The sequence below is a fragment of the Amblyomma americanum genome, chromosome 6, assembly GCF_052857255.1.
Source record: "Amblyomma americanum isolate KBUSLIRL-KWMA chromosome 6, ASM5285725v1, whole genome shotgun sequence".
Lineage (NCBI taxonomy): Eukaryota > Metazoa > Arthropoda > Arachnida > Ixodida > Ixodidae > Amblyomma > Amblyomma americanum.
In genome coordinates, this window is record NC_135502.1 from 162,191,687 (window position 1) to 162,215,555 (window position 23,869).

Sequence of the window (23,869 nt, forward strand, 5' to 3'; positions counted from 1 at the left end):
TGGAAAATTTTGAATACGAAGTTATACAAATACAACTTGAACCAATATCTGAGCACAGAAATTAGCTTACTCCTAGTAAGCTTTGAATCCGAAAACAAAATTTCATACTGCATTCCGAAAGAACAATAAATGAACACTTCACTCCATCAAAAACAAACATTTCACACTTCATCAAACCAATGAATATCTGAAAGGTCCCAAAAGAACAATGAACACTTCATAGGAAACAATGAATATACCCATCAGGAATATATCTTCCCCCCCTTTATTTAAAGAAATAATAAGGGGTCTTAACTCTTTTTCTCAGTTTTTGTTGTTTCGCCATCTTTATGCTCTCGTTCTGGGCCCATCATACTGTGGACGCAGTATAGCCGAAACAAGCATTCCGTCGGCGTTGGCCTCTGTCATTAGGCCTAGCGACTAGAGCCAAAATCGGCATCGTATTCAGCGATATGTACTCTGCAGTGGCTTGCGTATAATGAGGGGCGTCTTGCCTGTCATCGAAACGCCAGTTATTTACGGTTTTACGATAGAAAAGTCAGGGTTGCGGTGCGTTTAGACTTTGTCCCAACCCGTGCGTTCATCGGCGACATGCCGAGAGCAGCACAGCCAGGCCAAGCTCGTGAAAGCTGTCACCGTCCGTTGTCTGTGCAGGTGTCGTGCGGCGAAATTTAGTCGTTAGGAGCTTTAGAATGTGGGCAACACAACTGACCTCTTCCTCCAGCATAATGGCAATAAGTTCGGGATTTTTTCGGGGAAATTTGATTTTCCGGTCGTTTTCGCGGTTCCTAGAGGGTCCGAAAAATCGGTCGTCCACTGTACTTAGTTCGAATGACATGTGAAATGTAGTTGTATGTAATGCCACTCTTATCATGTATGCACCTCGGATTATTCCATGCACTGTACACTCGAATTTTTTTGTTGTGACTTAGGTGCCCCTCAGTACTGCCAATGCAGGGGGCCTGCGGCCCTGTCAAGCTGGCTTCTGGCAGCTTTTTCTGCAGGCCTCCTACATCATGTACAGTGATGTAAATAAAGTTCTAGTCTTTTCTAAAGGCAGGAAACTGCCTGATGAGGTCAGCAAATGTCGCACGTCATCGAACGCACTAGCAGAGCATGTTCAAGAAGTGAAGCACACCATTGACTGGGAAAACGTCACAATCTTAGACACAATGAAACCTTTATCGTCCCGACTGCTTTTAGAATCATTTTATATTCAGACTACGGATAACGTTATTAACAGGACGAAGGGCAATATCCCGGATAACTATGGCCATTCACTGCGCTGTCAAGTGCGCTTATAAGAAGCGGCCCATTTCGTCCATCTTCATTGTGAACAAGGGACCCGTAGTGGTCCCGAAACGTCATATTTTAAAACCCATTTTTGGCGAGCGTACGTTTTATTCATCCACTATAAGGAGCAATGCAGACAGTTTCAAAGTTAGTGCAAACAAGTGAATAATTCGACAAGATCTCAAAGGGCAAACGATTTTGGACATATACGGATACACCACCACCACACTTTCCATCTTGGAATACTGAAATAGGTTTGTAACCAGCAGACTCACTAACATCTGCACATGAGCTAAACCATGTTTCAGTGAAAGCAATAAAGTCGAAATTAAAATGAAGTTTAGGTAATTTGGCTTCTACTTCTTGAGATTTATTTTTTAGCCTGTGACAGTTCAAGTGGTAAAGAGACAGTGTTTTGCGAGGATTATAAGCACAATTTTTTAGAATATCAGTAAATGACTCGGAAGTAAAATATGCCATTGTTGAGTAAAGCTGAAATTTGGGTGAGTTGGTAAGCATTCATGGTGGGTGCAACAAAGGCGGGACAAAGGCAATACAGCGCTTGTCTTGCCTTTGTCAGGGGGCAGGGGGTTACAATGATAAAAAAAACACATCTTCATTCATACAGCACACTTGGTGACCTGAAAGGCGATTCCATTCACTGATAGAATGTACAAAAAATGAATTTGCGTGCACATAAGTTCTGGTACAATATTCCAAAATCTTAAAAGCAGTGATCAATACGAGAAGAGACATAATGAGGCCTGTGTAGATATTTTTCCTTTTGAATGCCAGTTTTATCATGAAATATTTGACACATCAGTTTAGGGTGCAATTTTCTTCTTCGAGAAGAAAGACTTTCTCACCCTAATTCGTTTTTCATGTTGGTACAGCTATCACCTCTGAGGTATCAACGTGGGACGAACCTTACAGCTCTGTTTTGGATTTTTTCAAGCTTATTGCTCAGTGTTATTTACCAGGGGTCCCACACCCCACATGCCTATTCGAGCGTGGGTCGAATGTATGTGACAAAAGCAGTTCTATTTTAGGTGAGGTGGTTTGTGACCCAGATTTCGTTCCAAATTTTAGGGTCTCTGCAGCCTTCGTGACCACCGTGTCAATATGAGTATTCCAATAACAATCAGCCAAGAATGTAACACCCAAATATTTATACTGTGATTTTTGCGTCACTGTATTGTTGTTGATGGTGTACTGAAATGTTAACTTCGTTTTTTTCGTATGAAGATAACATGAACACACTTTTTGGTGTTTAACTTCATTCTCCATCTCGAGCACCATTCAAGAACACATGATAAATTACTTGTAACTGGGCAACATCACATTATATTCTAATTCTTCTGTATAAAACACAATCTGCAGTAAACAACTGTATATTAGAATCGATCCCTGAGCAGATCTCATTCGTATAAGTTAAAAACAAAAGTGGCCCCATAGTTGATCCCTGTGGGACACCCGATGTAACGTCTGCAAAACTGGATTGCTTACCATTCAATAACACGCACTGTTGGCGAGATGATAGACAGTTTTCGATCCAGGCAACAACTGTGCGGTCAATATTTAGTGCGACAAGTTTACGTAAAAGCAAAGAGTGGGAAACAGTATCAAACGATTTGTGAAAGTCCAGGAAAAGGCAATCTATTTGTCCGCCGTTGTCCATATCAGGTGTGAGGTCATGGTAACATTCAATCAGTTGTGTTGTGCAAGATAAACCCTTACGGAAACCCTGTTGTTGGGAAGCCAGCAAGTTTTTAATAAGTGTGTCATTATCTCTTTGTATAGAATGTGTTCCAAAATTTTACACGGTATGGATATAAGCGAAATTGGTCTATAGTTAACTACATCCTTTTTTGACCCGCCTTTATGAATGGGAACAACATGTGTACATTTCCAGTCGTCTGGAAGGGTACCAGAAAAGAGACCTGGTGTAGATTACATAGAGATAAAGGGAAATCGGTTCAGGACATCTGTTTAGAAATCTAGCAGAAATTCTGTCAGGTCCAACTGCCTTACCATCACTAATTTTGTGTAGTAATACTCTGATTCCATTCACATTTAGCTCTGCTGAATTCATAGTCGGGACTTAACTTATGAATGATAATAGACTATACCTTTGTTTTGGTAAATATACTGAATGAAAGTAGTTATTTATACAAGTAGCCTGCTCTGTGTCGTCTAATAATGACTCATTATTAAAGACAATTTTGTTGACGCCAGCTGGCTCTGTTCCGCAGCCTTTCATATGTTGCCAGAACGCCTTAGCATTCGTTTTTACTCTACTGCCGAGTTTTTCAAGATAGCGCCCCTTAGCTTCCTTTATATTTTGCTTGTATTCTTGGGTTATAGCACGCAGATTATCAAAGTGACAATTATTCTTAGTTCTGTGGTATTTTAAAAATATATGCCTTCTTTTCCGAACTGTTCTTAAGATACGCGCTGTTATCCACGGTTTGTTACGCCTTCTCAGTTTACTGTGCTCAGTGCTAGGAATGTAGGCATTAGTGACCTCCTTGAGTTTTTCTTTTAAAGTTTTTCCACAATTCCTGAACGTCACAGTCATCAGAGAGGCAATACGATAGCAAGGTGGGCGAGTTGGTGATACATATTTGAAAAATTACAGTGCGGAAAACGGGGACTTGTCCTGTGTTTTCTACCCTTGAAGTCCTTGAAGTTTTCCGCACTGTAATTTTTCAAATCAGAAGGGCATTGAAAACTGGCAGATGATCAAAAAGCTTCGTTGATATGCTGGCATAATCCTCTCGCTCATATAGGTACACTTTTCTGGTTTCTTTTTTTCTTTGCCTGCTACTTCTTGCTTTAATACTTGTGACGACAGCATGATGGTCGCTTATTTCCGGAATGACATGTACAAAATTCACAACATTTGGAGAGTTACAAACGATCAAATCTAATATGTTAGTTTCACGAGTTGGATCAACAACATATTGTGTTAGTCCAAAAGCATCAGTAATACTTTTCATCTCAAATATTAAGCTTCCACCAGCTGTGTGCTCACAAGTGCCGCCGTGCCACTTTAGGTCAGGCAAGTTAAAGTCACCTGCCAGTAGAAAAGTATGAAAAGAGGCCTCAGAAACGATAGCATGTAAAATCTGAACTGTATCGACGCTCGAGTTTGGTGGCCAATAAAAGGCACTGGCTGCAAATGAAGAACTGTCTGACAAGGCACCTTGGCACCATACTAATTCAACAGCGTCATGACCTATATCTAGTTCACATGAGTCTAAAGAGCGGCGAACTAGAAGAAAGACGCACCACCCACACAGGATCTGTCTTTCCGATACGCAATGAAGTCATTGGGAAACACTTCACTATCACTAATGGAAGGGTCTAGCCACGACTCAGTCCCAAAGATTATATTGGCCTTCACAGAGTCAATAAGAGCAGCAAGGTCGTCAACTTTATTATTGGCGCAGATGAAAGCGTATTTCATTTCTTTAGCCTTCATTTTAGCGAGCCAGAGTAAATTCTTGCAGGAAGCAGTCAAGTTATCAAAGAATCGAATGTCATCTTCTTATTCATTCCACTTGAAATCCAGTCTGCTTTTGTGGATCGGTTGGCAAAACGGATCAAGACTACAGGCACTTTGTCAGGTTCAGAATGAAGGCGGTGTAACCCTGCTATGTCCCTTGCAACAAGTTAGGGTAAGTTAACCATCATCGCAAGGCTGTTGACTTTGTTCAGCAAATTTTTGCCTTCAGTCACAAGCATTCCATGAATTTATATGCTTTGCCACCTACTGTACTGGCTTGTTCATTTGATTTCTGACGCAACTTTCTAATTTGTTGCCCGTACTGGTTTGTTTCAGTGCCATCTACTCTCTTCTGTAGGAGCTTAATTTCCTTTTCATGCCTATTGGATTCTTCCAACAATTTGTCGTACGCGTCACACATATGTACAACAGACATTTAAATACTTGAAACAGTGTCTTTCAAAGATGACAGATCATCAACTTTGGCTGCGAGATTGGCTAAAAATTTGCTAATCTCAGCAAACTGTTTGCATACAGCGGTAGAACCCACAGTACCGCTGCTATCATGAATGCGAGATGCAGAAGATCAGCATGACCTCGGGGCTTTTCTTAATTCAGCAGATTTTGCTTTGAAACTCCGCTCCTCGACTCCTGCGCACTTTCCAATATGAAACAGCAATCCGCACAAGTCAGAAATTCTTCCCCATCAACAATGTCTTCATAGCATGCAGAACAAGGATGACCACATTACAAACAAGACCATGGGCAGCAGTGGCAGCAACGGGCTAACAACAATAGGAAAAGAAGCACTAACCTGCAAATTCAGAACAGTTGTACGAGCACCCTTGTGCAGCGATTTGCCACCGCTGCCAGATGTATATGCCAAGCCAAGCCTATTAAATCCAGTCCGTCAGATTAACTGATCAGCTTAAATCCAAGATTGCTAGTGTCCATTTTAGTCCGAAAAATCCAACTGCACAGAGTCGAATTATCGGTCGTGATAACGTGCATGTTCCAATCAGGTGCCTGACATTTTCTCAGCGAAGTCCGAAAAACCAGCCGGCTATTGTTCTGCTTGTCTCTCAGAACACAACAGAGTCACTGTGCAGTTGAAGAGACAAAAGCTGCAAGCAGCTGCCACAGAGCAGTAAGTTCTCCCAATGCAGCAAGGGCTGTTAATTGTTTCATATCGTTCAACTTATTTTTCTGACATGCCAATTTAGGACAAACATTGTGTTTGTTTTAATGCTACCTGACCAGTATTTACTTTGACAGTGTCTTCAGGATCCTAATGGATGCTAAGTTTCACAATTGTTGGGTATTAATAGCAAAAGGGCCGAATTTGTAATAGATGTGATACCAAAAAAAATTCACAGCTGCTTTCAAGTGGTGTGATTTTCACAAAAACAGCAATTTCTTCCCCTTATCTTCTATGAATGAGCTCAGGTGAGTTGTAAATTGAAGTGAGCAATTACACACGACTTGCGAGTCAAAGAGAATGAGTGATTCCAGATGTGTCGAGCCAAATGGGTGAGTGAGCCCGCATGAGGTGCGAACCAAAGTGGATAGTGATCCCTGATTAGCCTTGAGCCAAAAAGAATGAGTGAACCTAATTAAGTAGAAGTGAGCGATCCCAGATGAAGGTGATTTAAAGTGAGGCTCATTCTGGATTAGTTAAAATGAGAATGAGGCCAAGTGCGATCTGAGTCACAAAGTATGAGTGATCCGAGCCAAGTTGCAAGTCAGAGATTGAGCAATGCTAGTGAGCTGTAAGTTAATAGCAATTGCAGGAGAGTAATCAGTTTAGTCCAGATGAGTCTTGAGTCAAAAAGAACTAGAATGATCTGAGATGAGATGAATCTGAATGAGTGATCTCATGTGAATCGAAGTTAGTGGATGATGCCAGATTAGTCAGTGAGTCGAAGCATGAGTGAGGCCAGGTTAGTCTTGAGTGATCCCAGATTCATTGTTGATCAAAGTGAATGAGTGATAAGCGAAGAGAATGAGTCGTGAGTTGGACAAGTGGACCCATGTGCATCAAAAAGAGTGAGCCCAAATGGGACCTGAGGTGAGGAGTCGTACTGAGAGGCCAGCTTAGTTGTGAGTGAGGCCAGGTGAGCTGAGCCTAACCAAGAGTGATCTCAGATAGCCACACTGAGCACTTGTGAGGCACACATTGGCCCCTGCATGTATGATCCCTTTATAGGGCGCGAGCAAAGCTTTCTTTAAAGAAAAAACTGTTTATTCACCTCACAATGATACTTGCATTATTCTGCAGCATTGTAGGAAAAGGTGAGACAGCATACTGTCACATGGCAACAGGTTGTTTGCAAAACTTGCTTATCTGTCTGAATTGAATGGCGAGAAACACTCAGTACTTGGGGTGTGCGAATATTGAAATTTTCGAATACCAATCGAATACGAATATGAAGAAAAAATAGCTTTAAACATCGAATCGAATATCTGTTCAGTACAAAAAAAAAATTTCAGGAAATGATAAGCAAGCAAACGTTGTTGCCTTTATTTTTTTCAAAATAGTGTATGGTCTTTGCAACTAAAATAAGCAAAACTAGACTGCCTCATTACCGTATAAAAAGCATGATGTGCACAGAAATGTACACTACTTGATTAGACAGCATAACAGCATCCAAACTATAATGAGGTCATGCAAAACAAAATCCATAAAATGACAAGACTGGCAGTGGCAAGACTGGCAACAAAAAAATAACATGATGACTATTAAACCTCATTCATTCGGAGTTCAAGGGACCGGAAGCAATGCTCGGTTCATCCGAAGGTCTCTGGTAGCAAGACAGTTTTTCTAACATAGTGGTGTGATTTATACCCCTGTCACACGGGACGTTGAATGTCATTCGCAGCGAATGACATTACGTTTGAATGGCGTTTTTTTCGCTGCTACACGGGCACAGTCAATGACATTCACAGCTAACGACATTCGCCCATTGAATGAGTTTCCCGAACTCATGCACGCGCGACCTGTGTAATCTCGACGACAGCGGCTTGGCGAAAAATTACAAAACTGATTAGCGAGAACAAAACGTATTCAAAGAAAACTTTATTTTAATTGCTGCAATGAACTTTTGAATCATTTTTGACGTAAAATAAGGTATTTGAAGCGATTTGCGCAACTACACTCTTGTTCCCAGTTGCCGCCAGTTACTGTAGAGACGGCCGCGTTTGTTTACAAGCCGTCCTCCATCTTGCCTGAGTAGCGTGGTCGTCACTCCATTTGCCTTCAGTGCTCGCAATGGAAAACAACTCTGCAGCTTCGCCAGCCCAGCAGAAGGCGTGTTGGACTGACGACGAAACGTCAACAATTCGGGAGGAAGTGCGGGCAGCATGTACGGGAGGGATCGTGAGCGGCTTTGAGCCTGTCTTGCTTTGGATATTTCAGTGGATTGCTTGTTGACTATTGCTGCCGCAAGGCGTTGCAAAAAATTTTTAAAGAGTGTATTAATGTGTAACAGTGTGATACTAGCAATAAACATAAAATATGTGTATGAAAAACATGTTTTGTAACGTTCTGCTGTCGTAGCAGTTAGCCGATGGACATCGCCATCATTTGCAAATGCCATTTTGTGTACCCGTGTAGAACGGGAACGCCAGCAGGCAATGACATTCGTTGTGAATGTCATTCGCTGCGAATGACATTAAACGTCCCGTGTGACAAGGGTATTATTTGGCAGAAGGCTTTCGACAAATCGATAAAAATACCTAGTTTCAGCAGTTTATTCTCAATGTTGTGTATTAATAATTCCTTTTGGTGTAACAAATAATAATAATTTCTTTTGGTGTAAGTTGTTAAGTTCCTTGCAGAATACGTCAAAAATCTGAGCAGCAGTTTGCTGGGTGTGACCTGTGAGGTAAAAAAACTAAAAAGTCATCGACGTAATGCATGGTCACGTCTTCAAGCTTGGCTTGAAGATGCTTGTCCTAACAGGCCAAAGCTAGGTCACCGAGTATGGGAGCAAGGCTGGATACAATGCACACGGCTTATATTTGGATAAACTGTCTTCAAAAATAGCAAACGTAGACTGCAAAGAAAAGCCAAGCACTTCTAAAAACCTGCTAACATCTATCCCACATGTTCTTAAGACGAGTTGTGCACATGAAAAGACAGACACAGAAGAAAACAGAGATGCAAAGAGCACAAACTATCAGCTGCCTGTATTAACAGCACGCGGCTTATATAGGCAGAGTGCCTAAGGAAAGGGGAACACGAGTAAAGGATATTAGATCAAGCCTGTGCTAAGATCAACCAAAGCCGCCCAGGAAGTTCTTTTCCGCATTGTACAGCATTACAGAAGTATCACTGATGCAGTTATCGCGTTTTCCCTTGATGTGGTACGCTTTTAAAAGCTCACACGCTACTTTGTATTTGCTCCTGCCCAGAATCTTAACGCTCTTTGACCATGGCTCACAACCTGTACATGCAGTGCAATGAGTGGGCAAGTTCGCTCCTTCTCTATTCCTAATTGACCGTGCATGCTCCCCTGCGCGCTAATTCACACAGCGGCCTGTCTGGCTGACATACGCGCTCACATACGATCTCACTTGAGTGAGATCTTGTACACCACGCCCATGGCACATTTCACAAAGGTTTCGGCATGTTTTGCATTTCATCCGTTGTGTTCACCCTTTTTGCCGCTGATCCTCAGGCATAGCCCGGTGAGCTTTCGTGGCGCTAAAAAAACCACAAGGGCGCCATGCCTGTTTGCCACTTTCTTCATGTTGTGGGCAACTTTATGCACATGCAGTGTAACCGTGGCCTTCTTTCTGAGTGCGCGCTCATTGGTGTTGCCGCGTTTTCCTTTTTTTTACCTTCTTAAGAAGGTTCTCAGGTATACAGCTGGGAGAACCACACAGGGGAAGCCGGCTGAAAGAAGTCTGGCAATTTGATTATTGAAGCCGGTGTGCATAGCATGTGGGCATGATTTTGTAAGCGCAGATTCCAGGCAGGAGCTAGCTATAGCTCTCTTAACTATCTTTGAGTGCGCAGAATTGTAAGGAAGCAACTCTTTCTGTGCTCGTGGAGCATAGTGCCAGGAGATGTGACGCGGGCCAAACTGCATGCTAAGGCATAAAAACTGCAACGAATCATTAGTTGGAAGTTCGTGCGTTAAAGCCGAACCCTTGCCATGTTGTGTAAACAGAATTAAGATAATTTTCACACAATCAGTGCGTGTCAAAGTATTTGTGTAGGTAAAACAATTAAAAAATCGTCAACATAACTGAAAGCCTTAAGTACTCCATGGTTAGTAAACTCGTTGAGGAAGTGGCCAATAGCAGCTAAACATATATTACACAGGATTGGGGCGACACAGGAGCCTATGCAAATGCCTTGTCTTTGAATGTAAAATTCATCGTTAAAAGGAATAAAAGTTGCTTTGAAATAAAATTCAAGCAGAGAAATGAAACTGTCTGCTGGCACACTGGCTGAGTTTTGAAACCTCATAACTCCGTTCCTTTCAATGCATTCTCTGATGGCTACAAACAGTTCACCATGAGGCACGGAATAAAACAAATTTTCCACATCAACAGAAAATGCGTAACCATTATGAGCACTGTTGTTCAAGAACCGTACCACATCACAAAAGTTCTTTGTCGCGAATGGGTCTTCCACCTGTAAAGCACTCAGTTGTTTCTGCTGATACTGGCTAATTAAAAACTGCCACGAACCGTTTTCACTTACAATTGTTCTAAACGGCACTGAGTCCTTGTGAGTTTTTGCAGTGAAAAAAACCGACAGTGCTTTCCTTTTACAAACAATTATTGAACTAGCAAGCCTAGACAGTTGAAGTCTCCTACATTGTGCGGCAGCCTTGCTCTTGATTCTTGTCGCACTGGGTTTTGCACGCACAAAGTTCTTAGCAATCGCCTGACCCGCCTTCTCGTTGAAAACTTCTTCTCGTAAGACGGCGAATCCTGTAGCAACCGCAGATTGTTTTGCTTGAAGAAGGAGACGACACTTATGCTCGGGTCTTTCTTGATGTGTTTGACAAAAGACATGGTTTTTTCAGCGCCACGAAAGCTCGCCGGGCTATGCCCGAGGATCAGCGGCAAAAAGGGTGGACACAACGGATGCAATACAAAACATGCCGAAGCCTTTGTGAAATGTGCCATGGGCGTGGTGTACAGGATCCCACTCAAGTGTGGACATGCGTATGTTGGCCAGATAGGACGCTGTGTGAATGAACACGCAGGGGAGCATGCACGGTCAATTAGGAATAGAGAAGGAGCGAACTTGCCCGCTCATTGCACTGCATGTACAGGTTGTGAGCCACGCTGTTGTGTCCCCTTCTTGTTCTGTGCCGTCTTTGCGCTGTAATAATGAATGTAGCTAACCAACTCGCCCAAAATGTTGTATTATGGGTCAAAGAGCGTTAAGATTCTGGGCAGGAGCAAAGACAAAGTAGCGTGTGAGCTTTTAAAAGCGTACCACATTAAGAGAAAAGGCGATAACTGCATCAGTGATACTTCTGTAATGCTGTACAGTGTGGAAAAGAACTTCCTGGGTGGCTTTGGTTGATCTTAGCACAGGCTTGATCTAATATCCTTTACTCGTGTTCCCCTTTCCTTAGGCACACTGCTTATATAAGCCGCCTGCAGTTAATAAAAGTCAGCTGATAGCTTACGCTCTTTCTTTCTTTCTGTTTTCTTCCCGTATCTGTCTTTTCGTGTGCGCAACTCGTCTTAAGAACAACCATCCACCAACTAGCCCAACAAGAAGTTCTTCTAATCTTTCCCACGTGTGTTTTGAAACTTGCTGACGCCAAAACGGTCAGTTCATTGGCTGATTTCTGCGGTCACAGCATTTTGATGCAGGGAATAGTACAGATCCTTATATTCGACGGAAAGGGTGCTTACAACCTTTGTCCGTAGAGTTTCCACACTGATTTATTTTCTTCTCTAGAAATGATTCCCCAAAACAAATGTTAGTGCGTATGTGTAGTGCCATCTTTTGGGGCTAACCTGAGCTATTTATGTTAATTGCTGTGGCAGTCGCTAGATGGCACTACATGTAGAAAAATACATTGTCACTAGTCGTGTACGCATTCTACTATGAGTGAATGTGGAGAGTGGACGTCCACCTGGAACAGCGTGTAATCATAAAATTCTGTGTGAAGCTTGGCAAGACAGCCACAGAGACGTATGAGCTCCTTCGTGACGCTTACGGCAACGAGACATTATCGTGAGCGCGAGTTTTCGAGTGGCACAAGAGGTTCGTTTCGGGGAGAACGTCGGTGGAAGACGACACAAGGCAGGGGCGCCCTTCAACCTCACGGAATGAAAACAACGTGGCTCGGATCAGGGAAATCGTACCGCAAGGCTGCAACATTACAGTCCGCATGCTATCAGATGCCTTCGACATTAGTAAGACAACATGCAACCAAATTTTGCGTGAGAACTTGGGGAAACGAAAGCTGAATGCCAGACTTGTGCCGCACTCCCTCACATAGGACCAGAAGGACACGCGGGCATCAGTGAGCGCTGATTTGCTCTCTGAGGCAGAGAAGGATGCTGCATTCGTCGAGAGCATCATTGCTGAAGACGAAACATGGTGTTTTCAATGCGATCCTTTAACAAAGAGGCACAGCGCCGAATGGCTGTCCTCAAGCTTTCCGGCGTCGAGAAAGGTGCGGCGACAGAAGACCAAAACAAAGACGATGCTGATAGTATTTTTCGATGCCAGAGGTGTCATACACTACGAGTTCGTCCCACAATGGCAGGCGGTGAATCAGGAGTTTTATATCCGCGTGCTCCAACACATGCGTGATGCACTGCGATGCCGTCGCCCTGACTTATGGGCATCTGGACAATGGAGCCTTCTCCACGATAACGCAAGGCCGCACACTGCTTTCAGCATGACAAAATTTCTCGCCAAGCACAGCATTACTGTGCTTCCACATCCGCCACACTCGCCTGACCTCTCCCCATGCAATTTTTCCCTGTTTCCTCGTCTGAAGAGAGCCCTAAAAGGCGCTGGATGGGGAGTGTGGGGGCCATTCAAGACGCCACGACAAAGGAGCTGACAGCCCTGCCAAAAGATCATTTTCCGACTGTTTCTAAGACCTCAAGAAGCGTTGAAAGTTGTGTATAGACTGCATGGGAGACTGTTTCGAAGGGGTGCCTCACAAATGATTTTAATGTTATAAACTCATTTTTTTAATGAACTCAGTCTCGGAACTTTACGTACTAAGGTTGTACATAAGCTGGGCACTTGTTCTGCGGAAAGTCCAACACTGCCTCAGGTTTGCTGATGAGGAAAGGGCCTTCGACTTCTAAATGCGATAGGCACTCCCGCAGGAATGTTGCGACTTCTCGTTTATTGCTAAGTGTCACGTTTGGATACTACGACACGAAAAAAAAAAGTTCTCTTTGTGGGTCTTTGCACTGAAGAAGATTGTGATGCTGAATCTCTTGGATTCTTTAGCAGATCAAGCGAGTTTCAGGAGGCCAGCTCTCTTAAAAAGCTGGGCTGCTTCATTTTTCACTTTTGATGGTTTTCAAAAATTTCATTTCACTGAAGTTGCCTTGGTCTGCTGCTTGAGCCTTCTCCTTGTATAGGGCATTGTTAATATCATGCGTTACTTCGATGACTTATTAGTTTTATTGCACAGGTCATGCTCATTAAACTGCTGCTCATATATTTTATGTGCTCTGTGAGGAACTTAACACCTTACAACTGACCAACTAACAGACTACTAACAATAGAATAAGTTTTCTTTATCTGGAACTTCTGCTGTCTGATGAGCACGTGTGCTGGGTTTACACGCCGCACTCCCGGAAGAGACTTCTGCCTTTTTCAGTCGGCTCAGTCAAAGGTAGCAAAGCACGGAATTGCCAAAATGTGCACGAAAGCCGCATTGTACAGGTCTAGAGTGCAGTAAACCCAAACAATCTTTGACGCACAAGTAGAAAGGCTAACTAATGCAGGACCAATAAGGTGGCGGTTTGGGCTTGTGTGTAGTGCATGACATATAAATAAGGAGTCATTGATCGTGGAAAGGAAAATTCAGAAGAATGTGTGCACCAACGCTGATAAATCAGCAATAAAAACATTGCATGCATTCCATATGTGCACAAATTGTCACACAATCTGAAGAAGACTGTGAGCAGAAATGCTTGCTGTTGGGCTAGTTGGTTCATCATAAAGTTGAATGGCGCAAAGGAACAAACACAGGAAGACACAGAGACAGGAAGAGCAAATACTACCAACTGAGTTTATTACGGAAAAACACCACCTTTATACGCCAGTACATTATCATCACCAGTGCGTTATCATGGCCAGGACACGCTAACAAGAAAAAATATATGTACAGAAAAAGATTGCATTTATGCGTAAAAGCCAGACAATTGGTACTCACAGCACAAGGCATGAAAAATTTACAAACATGATAACAAGATGGAATGACAAGATCTACACATGACCATCTAAAAAATCCACTTCCCGGCCGTTGAGTTTGACCGACGAAATGCTTATGCACATGGGCCCACCTTTCTGTATGTGAAATGCTTCGATGACTTCCCTTTCAACTCGCTTTCTGCCTTTGCCGATAAAATTTGCCTCTTCCAGCACCGGTCCGCAATCTTGGCAATCTTTGCAGTGATCAGGGAGGTTCCCCCTTTCACTGTTTTTTATTGTCCGTTTGTGCTCACTCGCTCTCATTGAAACAACGGCCGATCTGCGCAATGTAGACACGCCCAAACTTGAACGGCATCTCATAGATGACTTCAGACCTGAATTACGTGTAACGCTGCCTATGCTTGACAGCGCACCTCGGGGGTCGTTTGTCCATCACGGAGCATATCTTGCTTAAGCCTACATGGTGCTGAAAACACCACATTCACACCATAACGATTCCCTATCTTCTTGATGTTGTGTGCTATTTTGTGTAAATACGGAATCACCGCCACAGGCCTCTTATCTCGCTGCTTGCTTGGTAGAGTACCGCTCGAAGAGAGTTTAATCTTCTGCAGCAAGGCTTCACAAATAGCGGTTATGACAATGCAGGGATAACCAGCATTGTTTAATCTCTGAAGTTGCTTGTCAAAGCCAGCCTGCACACAGTGATAGCATGATTTTGAGAGAGCGGCGTGTAAGCACGTCATGGCAATACTTGTTTCGCCTGTTTAGAATGGGCACTGCTGAACGGCTTGAGGCTTTTCTTGGAGCAGGGGTTATACACCCAACACACATGGTCTGCGCCAGTGAAATCAAACTGAACGTCCAGAAACTGGATCTTGCCCCCTTGCGGCAGTTCCCAAGTGAAGGTGAGGCCTTGGGAATTGTCACTAAAAATGTTAAGAACATCAGCAACAGCTTCGTCAAAGTTAAAAGATGTAGGCGGGTCAAAAAGAATAAAGTAATCATGAACAAAGCAGAAAACCCAACAGGTGTCCGGTTTAACTGTGCACAAATGCGCTGGTCAATAAAAGCTAAAAAGATGTCAGTTAAATTGGGGGCTATAGATCGGCCAATGCAAATTCAAGTTGTTTGCAAATAAAACTTGTGGTTAAAATTAAATACAGTGGACAGTGACAACGACACTCTGGCTGACACAAAAAAAGGAATTTATTGCAACAATGCCAGCTATAGCAACAAAATACGCGAACGAATCGAGGCCCTCAGACTCACCAGCAAGGTTACAAGCGAATGTTCACTGCTTCGAGAACGTTGCCACCAGGAGGCCTTGCGCTAGAGCGGAGTGCTGCGCCGAAACATCCGCACGCAACGAGCTGAAGAGCTAGGGCAGCAGTGTCCACCTTTGTTAGTTATGGCAACTAGAAAGGACACCGCGGGGAGCAAACCGTAAAGGGGATGCAGTGGGGACCCCTAATGTGGAACATAGGGAGCGGCGATTTTCACGATTTTGAAAGCCGGTTTTTCACAGAAAAATTATTGAAAAGTGCCTTGGGCTGCTTCTATCCAGTTTTATTTTTGTATTTGCCCTTTATTGCTTTTAGTGCTGTGATCCTTGCCTGGTGATGTGGTCATCCTTAGTAGAACGTCATGGGGTCCCCGAAAGATATGTAAGCTGGACAGAGGCTGGGCTACACTGCCATTTGCACTCTCCTGGGTCTGTACTTTGCTGGTGTGGCCAGAAATGGATTCTTACTCTCTCGTCCCTTTGTCCAGCATGGCTCCCATGGAGTGGACCGCCTCTCTCAAGAGCCGTCAGGGGAACTACACTGCCCACACCATCACCCACATCAGCACCTCACCCCCTTTCGACCACCTGCTCACCGAGAAGCACTGCGGTGAGTATTGGGTCTCAAATGATTAACCAGGCAGGGATGTTTCATGGGGGCATTTTTTCCTTTATCAGGGAATTTTGAGAACCAAAATTTTTGGGTTATAAGAAGGCGCAACGTAATGTGGACACGAGAAAGGTGGACAGGACAACACTCTACTGACAACCGGTTCCTTTATTGGGAGACACACATAATATAAAGGCACATATTCACCCCGCTTGTCAGCTGCTGCAAGCGTCAGAATTAAGGGGCCATAAATATGATAAGAGTAAACACAGCCAACAAAAGGTATCCGAAAGCGATAAAAGTGACCGATGAATCTATGAAGAAAACGGCAAAGATGACACATGGTATAGAGGGCCACAGTAACATGAAAGAATGGTACCTGACAGGACGGCAACAGAATGAAAAAGCATTAAAAAGATGAAAACCGGCAAAACACATGCGACAGCATAAGACCTTTGGAAATGGCTTCTTGCACTGTGCACTTCAGTCAACATCAGAAAAGGCACCCATACTTGTGGTTCTAACCTGGGAATTTTCTTTAAAAGTCTTCTTCACACTTGTACAAAAAAAAGGATGCATCGCTAATGCAGTTCAGGCCCTTTTTTCTGATCAAGTGCATTTCTTTCAATTCTTGGGCAACACGTTCACATCAAAATGGCATTCCTCTGGGCCAGTTGGTATGATTCCATCTGTGGGCCAGTGTGAACTTTGGGATGCAGGGACATAGACACATTGAAACATGCTAACAACTTTTATTGAAAAAGAGCGAAACGGGTGGAAATGTATACAGTGGGTAGAGGCGGAGAGAAGGATAGAGAGAGGGCAAAGCGCATGGCAAATGGGGCTGCAACAAAAGCAAAAACAAAAACTAAACCTTGGAAATGATGACAGAACAGCCTCAACAGGAATGCGAAACCAGTGAAACTGAACAATCTGAGGCTGCGTTATAGTTCTGTGCTCACGCGTGCTGAGAACCGACAGATAACTGAAAAGTCGTCCTGAGAGCAGTCACGACATAAGATCTAGGCGAAACCAGACACTGAAACAACCAATAGCCGTGTCATGAAAAGCAAAAAATAAAAACAGCGCTAACAAAAACGCATCGAAACAGTCAAAAGTTTGAAACAGTAGGATAGTCATGAGGCTGTGAAAATTGTAAAAAACGTAAAAATTTTCCCGGCTTCAATTTAGACTACTGTTGAGTTAAAACCAATAAATGTAAACAGTAACATGGCTAAACAGGGCTAAAAAGGCTAAAACATTATGTGGTAACTAAAGAAAGAGAAACATAAAAAACGATGACAAGCAGGATTCTAAGAACAAATGGGGCGAAAAATTGGCCGGTTCATGGGACAGGGCAAACATCATGGAGGTACGCTTTTTCTTTCGTCGACAATGTATATATTTGCACCCGTTTTACTCTTTTTCATTAAAATTTATAGTCAGCGCTGTGTTCTGTGTTTCAATGTGTCTCTCTATGTCCCTTTTTTGAAAGGTTGTGGGATAAGAAGACATTCACAGGAAAAAGGGTAGAGACGACAGGAAAGATGCGCTTCTTTGCTGTCGTCTCTACCATTTTTCCTGTGAATGTCTTTTTAGCACACAACCTTTCAAAAATGAATATGTACCAACTAGCCTGTCAGGAAGCCTTTATTTATTTTAGGGATGTGCGAATATTGAAATTTTCGAATACGAATCGAATACGAATATGAAGAAAAAATGGCTTCGAATATCGAATTGAATATCGAATATCTGTTCAGTACAAAAAAAATTTCAGAAAATGATGAGCAAGCAAACATTGTTGCCCTTATTTTCTTCAGAACAGTGTACGGTCTTTGCAACTAAATTAAACAAAACTAGACTGCCTCAGTACCATGCAAAAAAACATGTTGTGCACAGAAATGTACACTACTTGATTAGACAGCATAACAGTATCCAAACTATAATGAGGTCATGCAAAACAAAATCCATAAAATGACAAGACTGGCAACAAAAAATTAACATGATGACTATTAAACCTCATTCATTCGGAGTTCAAGGGACCGGAAGCAATGTTCGGTTCATCCGAAGTCCTCTGTTAATAAAATTGCCCGCGCCCCCTCGAAAAAAAAATGCGACTGAAAATGCTGAAGATGCAGTAAGGCCTTATGAGGCGGCTCCATTGCGCTAACACCTGTAAGCCCGTGACGAGCCGCCCGTTTCAGAGGGCTGGAAGAACAACACAAATGCAAGCAAGGAGCAGGGGAACACACACTGGCGTCAGCGGCGAGGCGGTTTATAAAAAGGAAAAATAAATCGCCTGCGACGCGCAAGTCAGCGTCCGAAAGCAGCGCGGAGCTGGGATTGGACTACGGGCGAATGCGCGGGCCGACAGTTGCAGTTGCCGCGGGGCAGCGGCGAAGCTCAGAAACCCAAACTATGCGGCCAGGCTATTTTTTTGCCCTAGCGACAGAGGCCTTCCAATTGTTGCCACGCCTGCCGTTACGCCCGCTAAAGAGGTGTGCAGGTTACAATGCACCATGCAATAGTCGAGATTTTGACAGGATAGTTTGCCCTATTGTTATTGTGACTGCACGACACGAGCCTTCAGGCAGGGTGCGCACAGGTCCTTGAAACCCTTGAAAACCCTTGAATTTGGAAATTGCTTTTTCAAGGCCCTTGAAAGTGCTTAATTTTTTTTAACCCTTGAAAGTCCTTGAAATTTTCTGTGCGGGATGGAAATCGCGATATACACAAAAAAAAAAATCGGTGCGAAACCCGTGCATAAAGTGGAAAAATAATTATTTTCTCAGCGCATAGTTTTTCTACTAACCGTTACACGAAATTTCTTGAAAGTTTGACAAGTTTGGTGGAGCCCTTTAGACAGCTGGCCATATTGAGGTGGCGTGATCGCCCGTTCAAAAGTGTACGGCCGTATCGCCATCGACATCACCGGCCGTTGGTTCGGCGTCTCGTGGTTTTGCGTTGCACGTGCGTACGCTGACGTTTACTCTCTGCAGCCGTGTGTTCCGACAGTTCTCTGCGTGGGACTGCAGCAATCCCGCGATCCGCAGAAATTCCCGGAAAGTGTACATTTCAAAGCTCTTGGCTCAGTAACAGTGCCTACTAGGATTGGGTGGCACCGGATGCTACGAATCCACATCGAGCAAAATGCAAACGTTGTGGGAAGTGCTTCGACCTTGTTGCTATGGGCGAGTCTGCACTGAAAAGCCACATGAAGAGTGCAAAGCACAGCGCCTGTATGAAGAGAGCAGCGGCAGGTTCGGTGCGCGAGTATTTTTCCGCTAGCTCGAGCGCGCGACCCGTAGATACTCCATCGCAGTCGTCTGACGTCAACATTGCGTGCAAGGCAAACGAGCTGGTGACAGATGCGGAAATTTTATGGACGCTGAAGTTAGTCACAACCCACTGCTCCTACAGATCTTCTTCGGAAGCAGGCGAGTTGTTTAAACGCATGTTTCCTGATAGCGAGATCGCTAAAGGCTTCTCATGTGGTGAGAGGAAATGTGCTTACATAACCTGCCACGGCCTCAGACCTTTTTTTCTGTCATCGCTGCAACGAGCTATAGAATGGTGCGAGAACTATGTCGTACTTTTTGATGAGTCTGCTAACGAATGCCTTCAAGAAAAGCAAATGGACGTGCACATAAGATTTTGGGACTCGTCCAGAAAGGTGGTAACGAAGTACTACACTTCTGTTTTCATGGGGCACGCAACGGCTGAGGATATTAAAGACGAACTTCTGAGTGCACTAGAACCGTTGCCACTGGCGAAGATTCTTCAAATCTCAATGGACAGACCCAACGTGAACCTGAAGTTCTTCAAGATGCTGCAATCTCACCTGCAGCAGAACTTTCAAGTCCACTGTCTTGACTTGGGTACTTGCAGCCTTCACACTGTGTACAATGCCTACAAGGCAGGCGTCATAGCGAGCAAGTGGGGACTCGACACCCTTTTGTCCAGTCTGAGTGCACTGTTTGAGGATGCCCCTGCAAGGAGGCATGATTTTTCAGCACTCACTGGGAAGGCAGTATTTCCTCTGAAATATGTTGCCCATCGCTGGGTTGAGAATGTGGCAGTCATCGAAAGAGCTCCGGAACTCTGGAGTGATGTGAAGAAGTTTGTGGAATCCGCAAGGAAGAAGCAAGTGAGTCTGCGAAAGTGTGTGTCTTTTCAGAACATTGTTGAATTCATTCAGGACACATTAGTAGTGGCAAAGCTGAATTTTGCTCTTAGTGTTGCTGCCACACTGAAGCCATTCCTAATGGAATTCCAAACAGACAAACCGATGTTATTTCTTCTGGCGAGAGACTTGGAGACGATAGTCAGAAAGTTAATGACAAAATTTATCAAGTGTTCTACATTGTCTTCAGCAACGGGGATCACAGGCATGCTGCAAATTGATATAGAGGACCCAAAGAATCATACACCACTGGAAAAAGTGGATGTTGGTCACACAGTCGAACAAATCCTGAAGAAGTGCAATGCAAGTGCAAAAGATATATTTCAGTTCAAGATGGAGTGTAAGCAGTTCCTAGTCGCAGTGACGAAGAAGGTCCTTGAGAAGAGCCCCTTGAGGTTCACAGTGGTTAGAGGCCTTTCCTCGCTTGACCCTCGACAAATGTGCTGCAGGCCTAATGAGTGCCTGGCAGGCCTCAAGAAAGTGTTGGAAGCACTCATTGCGGCAGGGAGGCTGACAGATCAGCGTCGAGACTCTGTACTTGCAGAGTACACGGAGCTGTTGCATGAAAAACATCAACTGCGACTTTTCGAGAAAGCCACCAGTCTGGACACCTTTTTTAGTGAACTTATGCAATTCAATGCTTCTTATGCAGAGCTGTGGAAAGTTGTAAAATCTTTGCTTGTGCTAAGCCATGGTCAGGCAACTGTTGAGAGAGGCTTTAGCATAAACCGACAGATCTCTGTAGAGAACTTGAAAGGCCTCTTTTACATCTCACAACGAATTGTGTGCGATGCAGTGGAAAAAGCAGGTGGTATCTTTAACATTGTCATCATAAAAGATTTGAGGAAGGCGGTATCAGCTGCAAGGCATCATTATAGTGCTTACTTGGAAGCCCAGAAAAGGCTGGAACAAGAATGTGTCAAGCAGTCAAAAAAGCGCTGTGCTGAGGCCCAGCTTGACAGCTTCAATAAAAAAAGGAAGATACTGGAAGCAGCTGTTAGCGATCTGACTGCATCAGCAGACGACTGTGCTGAAAAGGCGGAAGCAGCCAATGACCTCACTTACATAATCAAATCAAATTATATGAGAAAAGCAGCAAAGGCTAAGGCTGAGCAATTGTTAAACCTCAACAAAGAGATTGAGGCAAAGCTTCAGGAGGTCTCTTGAACTTTCCTTGGTGTGTCTTGACAGATATGTTATCCTACATTGAGTGCAATAAAGATATTTATTTTTTGAAAATACTTTTGGGTTGCGAAACTACAAAATACAGCTTCGTAGCAAGTCCTTGAAAACCTCCTAGAAGGGCCTTGAAAGTCCTTGAATATCCTTCAATTTTTTTCTGTATAGCTTGTACGAACCCTGTCAGGAGGCTCCCGTGGCATTCCGCAAGTAGGCTTTCCCGCATAGCGTAGTTTACAAAACGGGATGGCGGAAGTCACGCTCGGAGAGTTATGAAGGCGACAGGACGCATTCTTCGGATGTGGGCACTAAATATGTAAAGTATTACCGAAGTATTAAAAAAACTGCGATTTCGCGTTGCGATTGCTCGAAGCGGTCCGTCGGCCATCTTGTTCGCAGCACGGGTGATATGTGGAAAAGCCCACTTGGGGAAATTTTCACGAGGTGAAGCCTTGCGGCGTCGGAATGCGCTCGGTCCGCGTGAGAAACGGCGGAAAAGGAAGCGGATAGGAACTCTGTATTGTTTTCCTAGAATTTTTAACTAGATTGTCAGCTAATTTGCCCAGATATTGTGGTTTTGACATGGTCGAATTTATGAAAGTATGTGCAGTATACGATCGCTGGCGAGTATTCCGGAATTTTTGAATATTTGGAAATTCACGAATATCAATGTTCGAATATGTATCGAATATCAAACATATTCGATTCGTATTCGAAATTTCGAATATTCGCACACCCCTGTTATTTATTTATTTATTTATTTATTTATTTATTTATTTATTTATTTATTTATTTATTTATTTATTTATTTTACCCTCAAGGCCTGGGGCATTACAGAGGGAAGTGGTTGAATGAGATAAATACAATACAGAAAAGATAACACGAAGCAGACAATTTAATGATCGACGTATACAATGGTGGCTAATGCGGTTCTAAAATAAATATTGTCTGCAATGCTGGCAATGGATCCGGTAAGGTGGTTCCAGTCTTCGGATGTTCAAGGAATGAAGGAGTTGCTGCATGTTTTTGTTCTGAGTGGTGCAATTCCAACCTTGTGTGCCTGGTCCAGACGAGATGATGTACGAAGGCGAAGGGATGAGTGCGCTACGAATCTTGGGACAAATATGAAAAATTTCATGGAATAAGCAAATGTGAAAAAATTTCCGACGGGAAGCTAATGAAGGAAGGTTTAGCATGCGTGTCATTGATGATATGCTAGCAGTACTATGGTAGTTATGCAGAATGAAACGAACTGAGTTATACTGGACAAGCTCCAAGGCATAGGTTAGGTTAGCACAGCTAGGGTCCCAAATAGGTGCAGCGTATTCTAGATTGCTACGGATTAGTGTCTTGTACAGGAGGACTTTAAGTGAGCTAGGGGCAGAGGAAAAATTACGCCGAAGATAACCAAGCATGCGATTAGCATTTTTAATTATGGTGTTAATGTGAAGGGACCAAGTAAGATCAGAAGAGATTTCGATGCCGAGATAACGATAGGAAGTGACGGATTCGAGCGCACTGTTATTTAGGGATTAGACGCTAGGACCGCAGACACTTCTAGACATACGTAAGGCTTTACATTTAGATGTATTAAGGTTCATTTTCCACTAGTCACACCAATTAGTAACAGCATCCATATCATGTTGCAAGGCATTAGTATCATCCGTACTGTTAATTTCTAGAAAGACATCACAATCATCAGCAAATAAATGACTGTTAGAAGGTACACAGTCAGGTAGGTATATTAGGAACAACAGAGGACCTAACACAGAGCCCTGAGGCACGCCGGAGCCAACGGAACATAATGAGGGGTTGCGATTGTTAGGTGATTAAAACTGGGAACGGTTAAAAAGAAATTGTTCAAGCTAAAGTAGGATGTTAGGTTCAAGGTTTAGTTTGGCTAGTTTGAAGAAGAGGAGTCGATGACAAACTTTTTCAAAAGAAGAACCTATGTCCCTGCGTCCCAAAGTTCAAGCTGGCCCATAGACGTCCTCTACCCAAGACAACTGTTTCCTCAAGATTCATATTTGAACAGTGCAATAAAAGTACGGGACACAACGAAGAATGGACACCACAAGTGCTGACTCGCAACTAGATTTTTATTCACGTCAAAGGTATCTTAAATACGAAGAACACCAAACACAAACCAGGGGGAAAACAAAAGAAACAAAAGCTAATCATCATGCCCACAGCGGTGACAGTCGGCACGAGCGCAAAGCTACACATCTTGGTCAGATAAGTACATCATTTCTTTATCAGTTAGTGCGACAAAAAGGTCACTAATACAAAAATCTGATTCCAAGCGGATGTGAAAATCCTCTAATATCTCACGCGTTAGGCTGTCATTATGTTTACCTAAGATGACGGTGTTAGAAAACAGAGGGGTGCACATGTACCTTCTCTCCAGTGACGGGCAAGATTAC

The 23,869-nt window shown here is 43.4% G+C and overlaps 2 protein-coding genes across 5 annotated transcripts in view; both read left to right on the forward strand.

The window, feature by feature from the left end:
* The window catches only part of Zwilch (zwilch kinetochore protein), a 217,576-nt gene that overhangs the window by 170,410 nt on the left and 23,297 nt on the right, over window positions 1-23,869 (forward strand). For all 4 annotated transcript variants that reach the window (XM_077628066.1, XM_077628064.1, XM_077628063.1 and 1 more), the window contains one exon: window positions 15,963-16,084. In XM_077628066.1, the coding sequence (XP_077484192.1) occupies window positions 15,963-16,084 (122 nt within the window). The remainder of the gene's footprint in view (window positions 1-15,962; window positions 16,085-23,869) is intronic.
* On the forward strand, window positions 19,467-21,947 carry LOC144095035 (uncharacterized). Its single transcript, XM_077628851.1, has one exon. The coding sequence runs from the start codon at window positions 19,539-19,541 to the stop codon at window positions 21,432-21,434; it is 1,896 nt and encodes a 631-aa protein (XP_077484977.1). The 5' UTR covers window positions 19,467-19,538; the 3' UTR covers window positions 21,435-21,947.

Excerpts from the sequence above, each read along its gene's own strand:
- LOC144095035 (XM_077628851.1), top strand. The coding sequence starts at position 19,539 with ATGTTTCCTGATAGCGAGATCGCTAAAGGCTTCTCATGTGGTGAGAGG.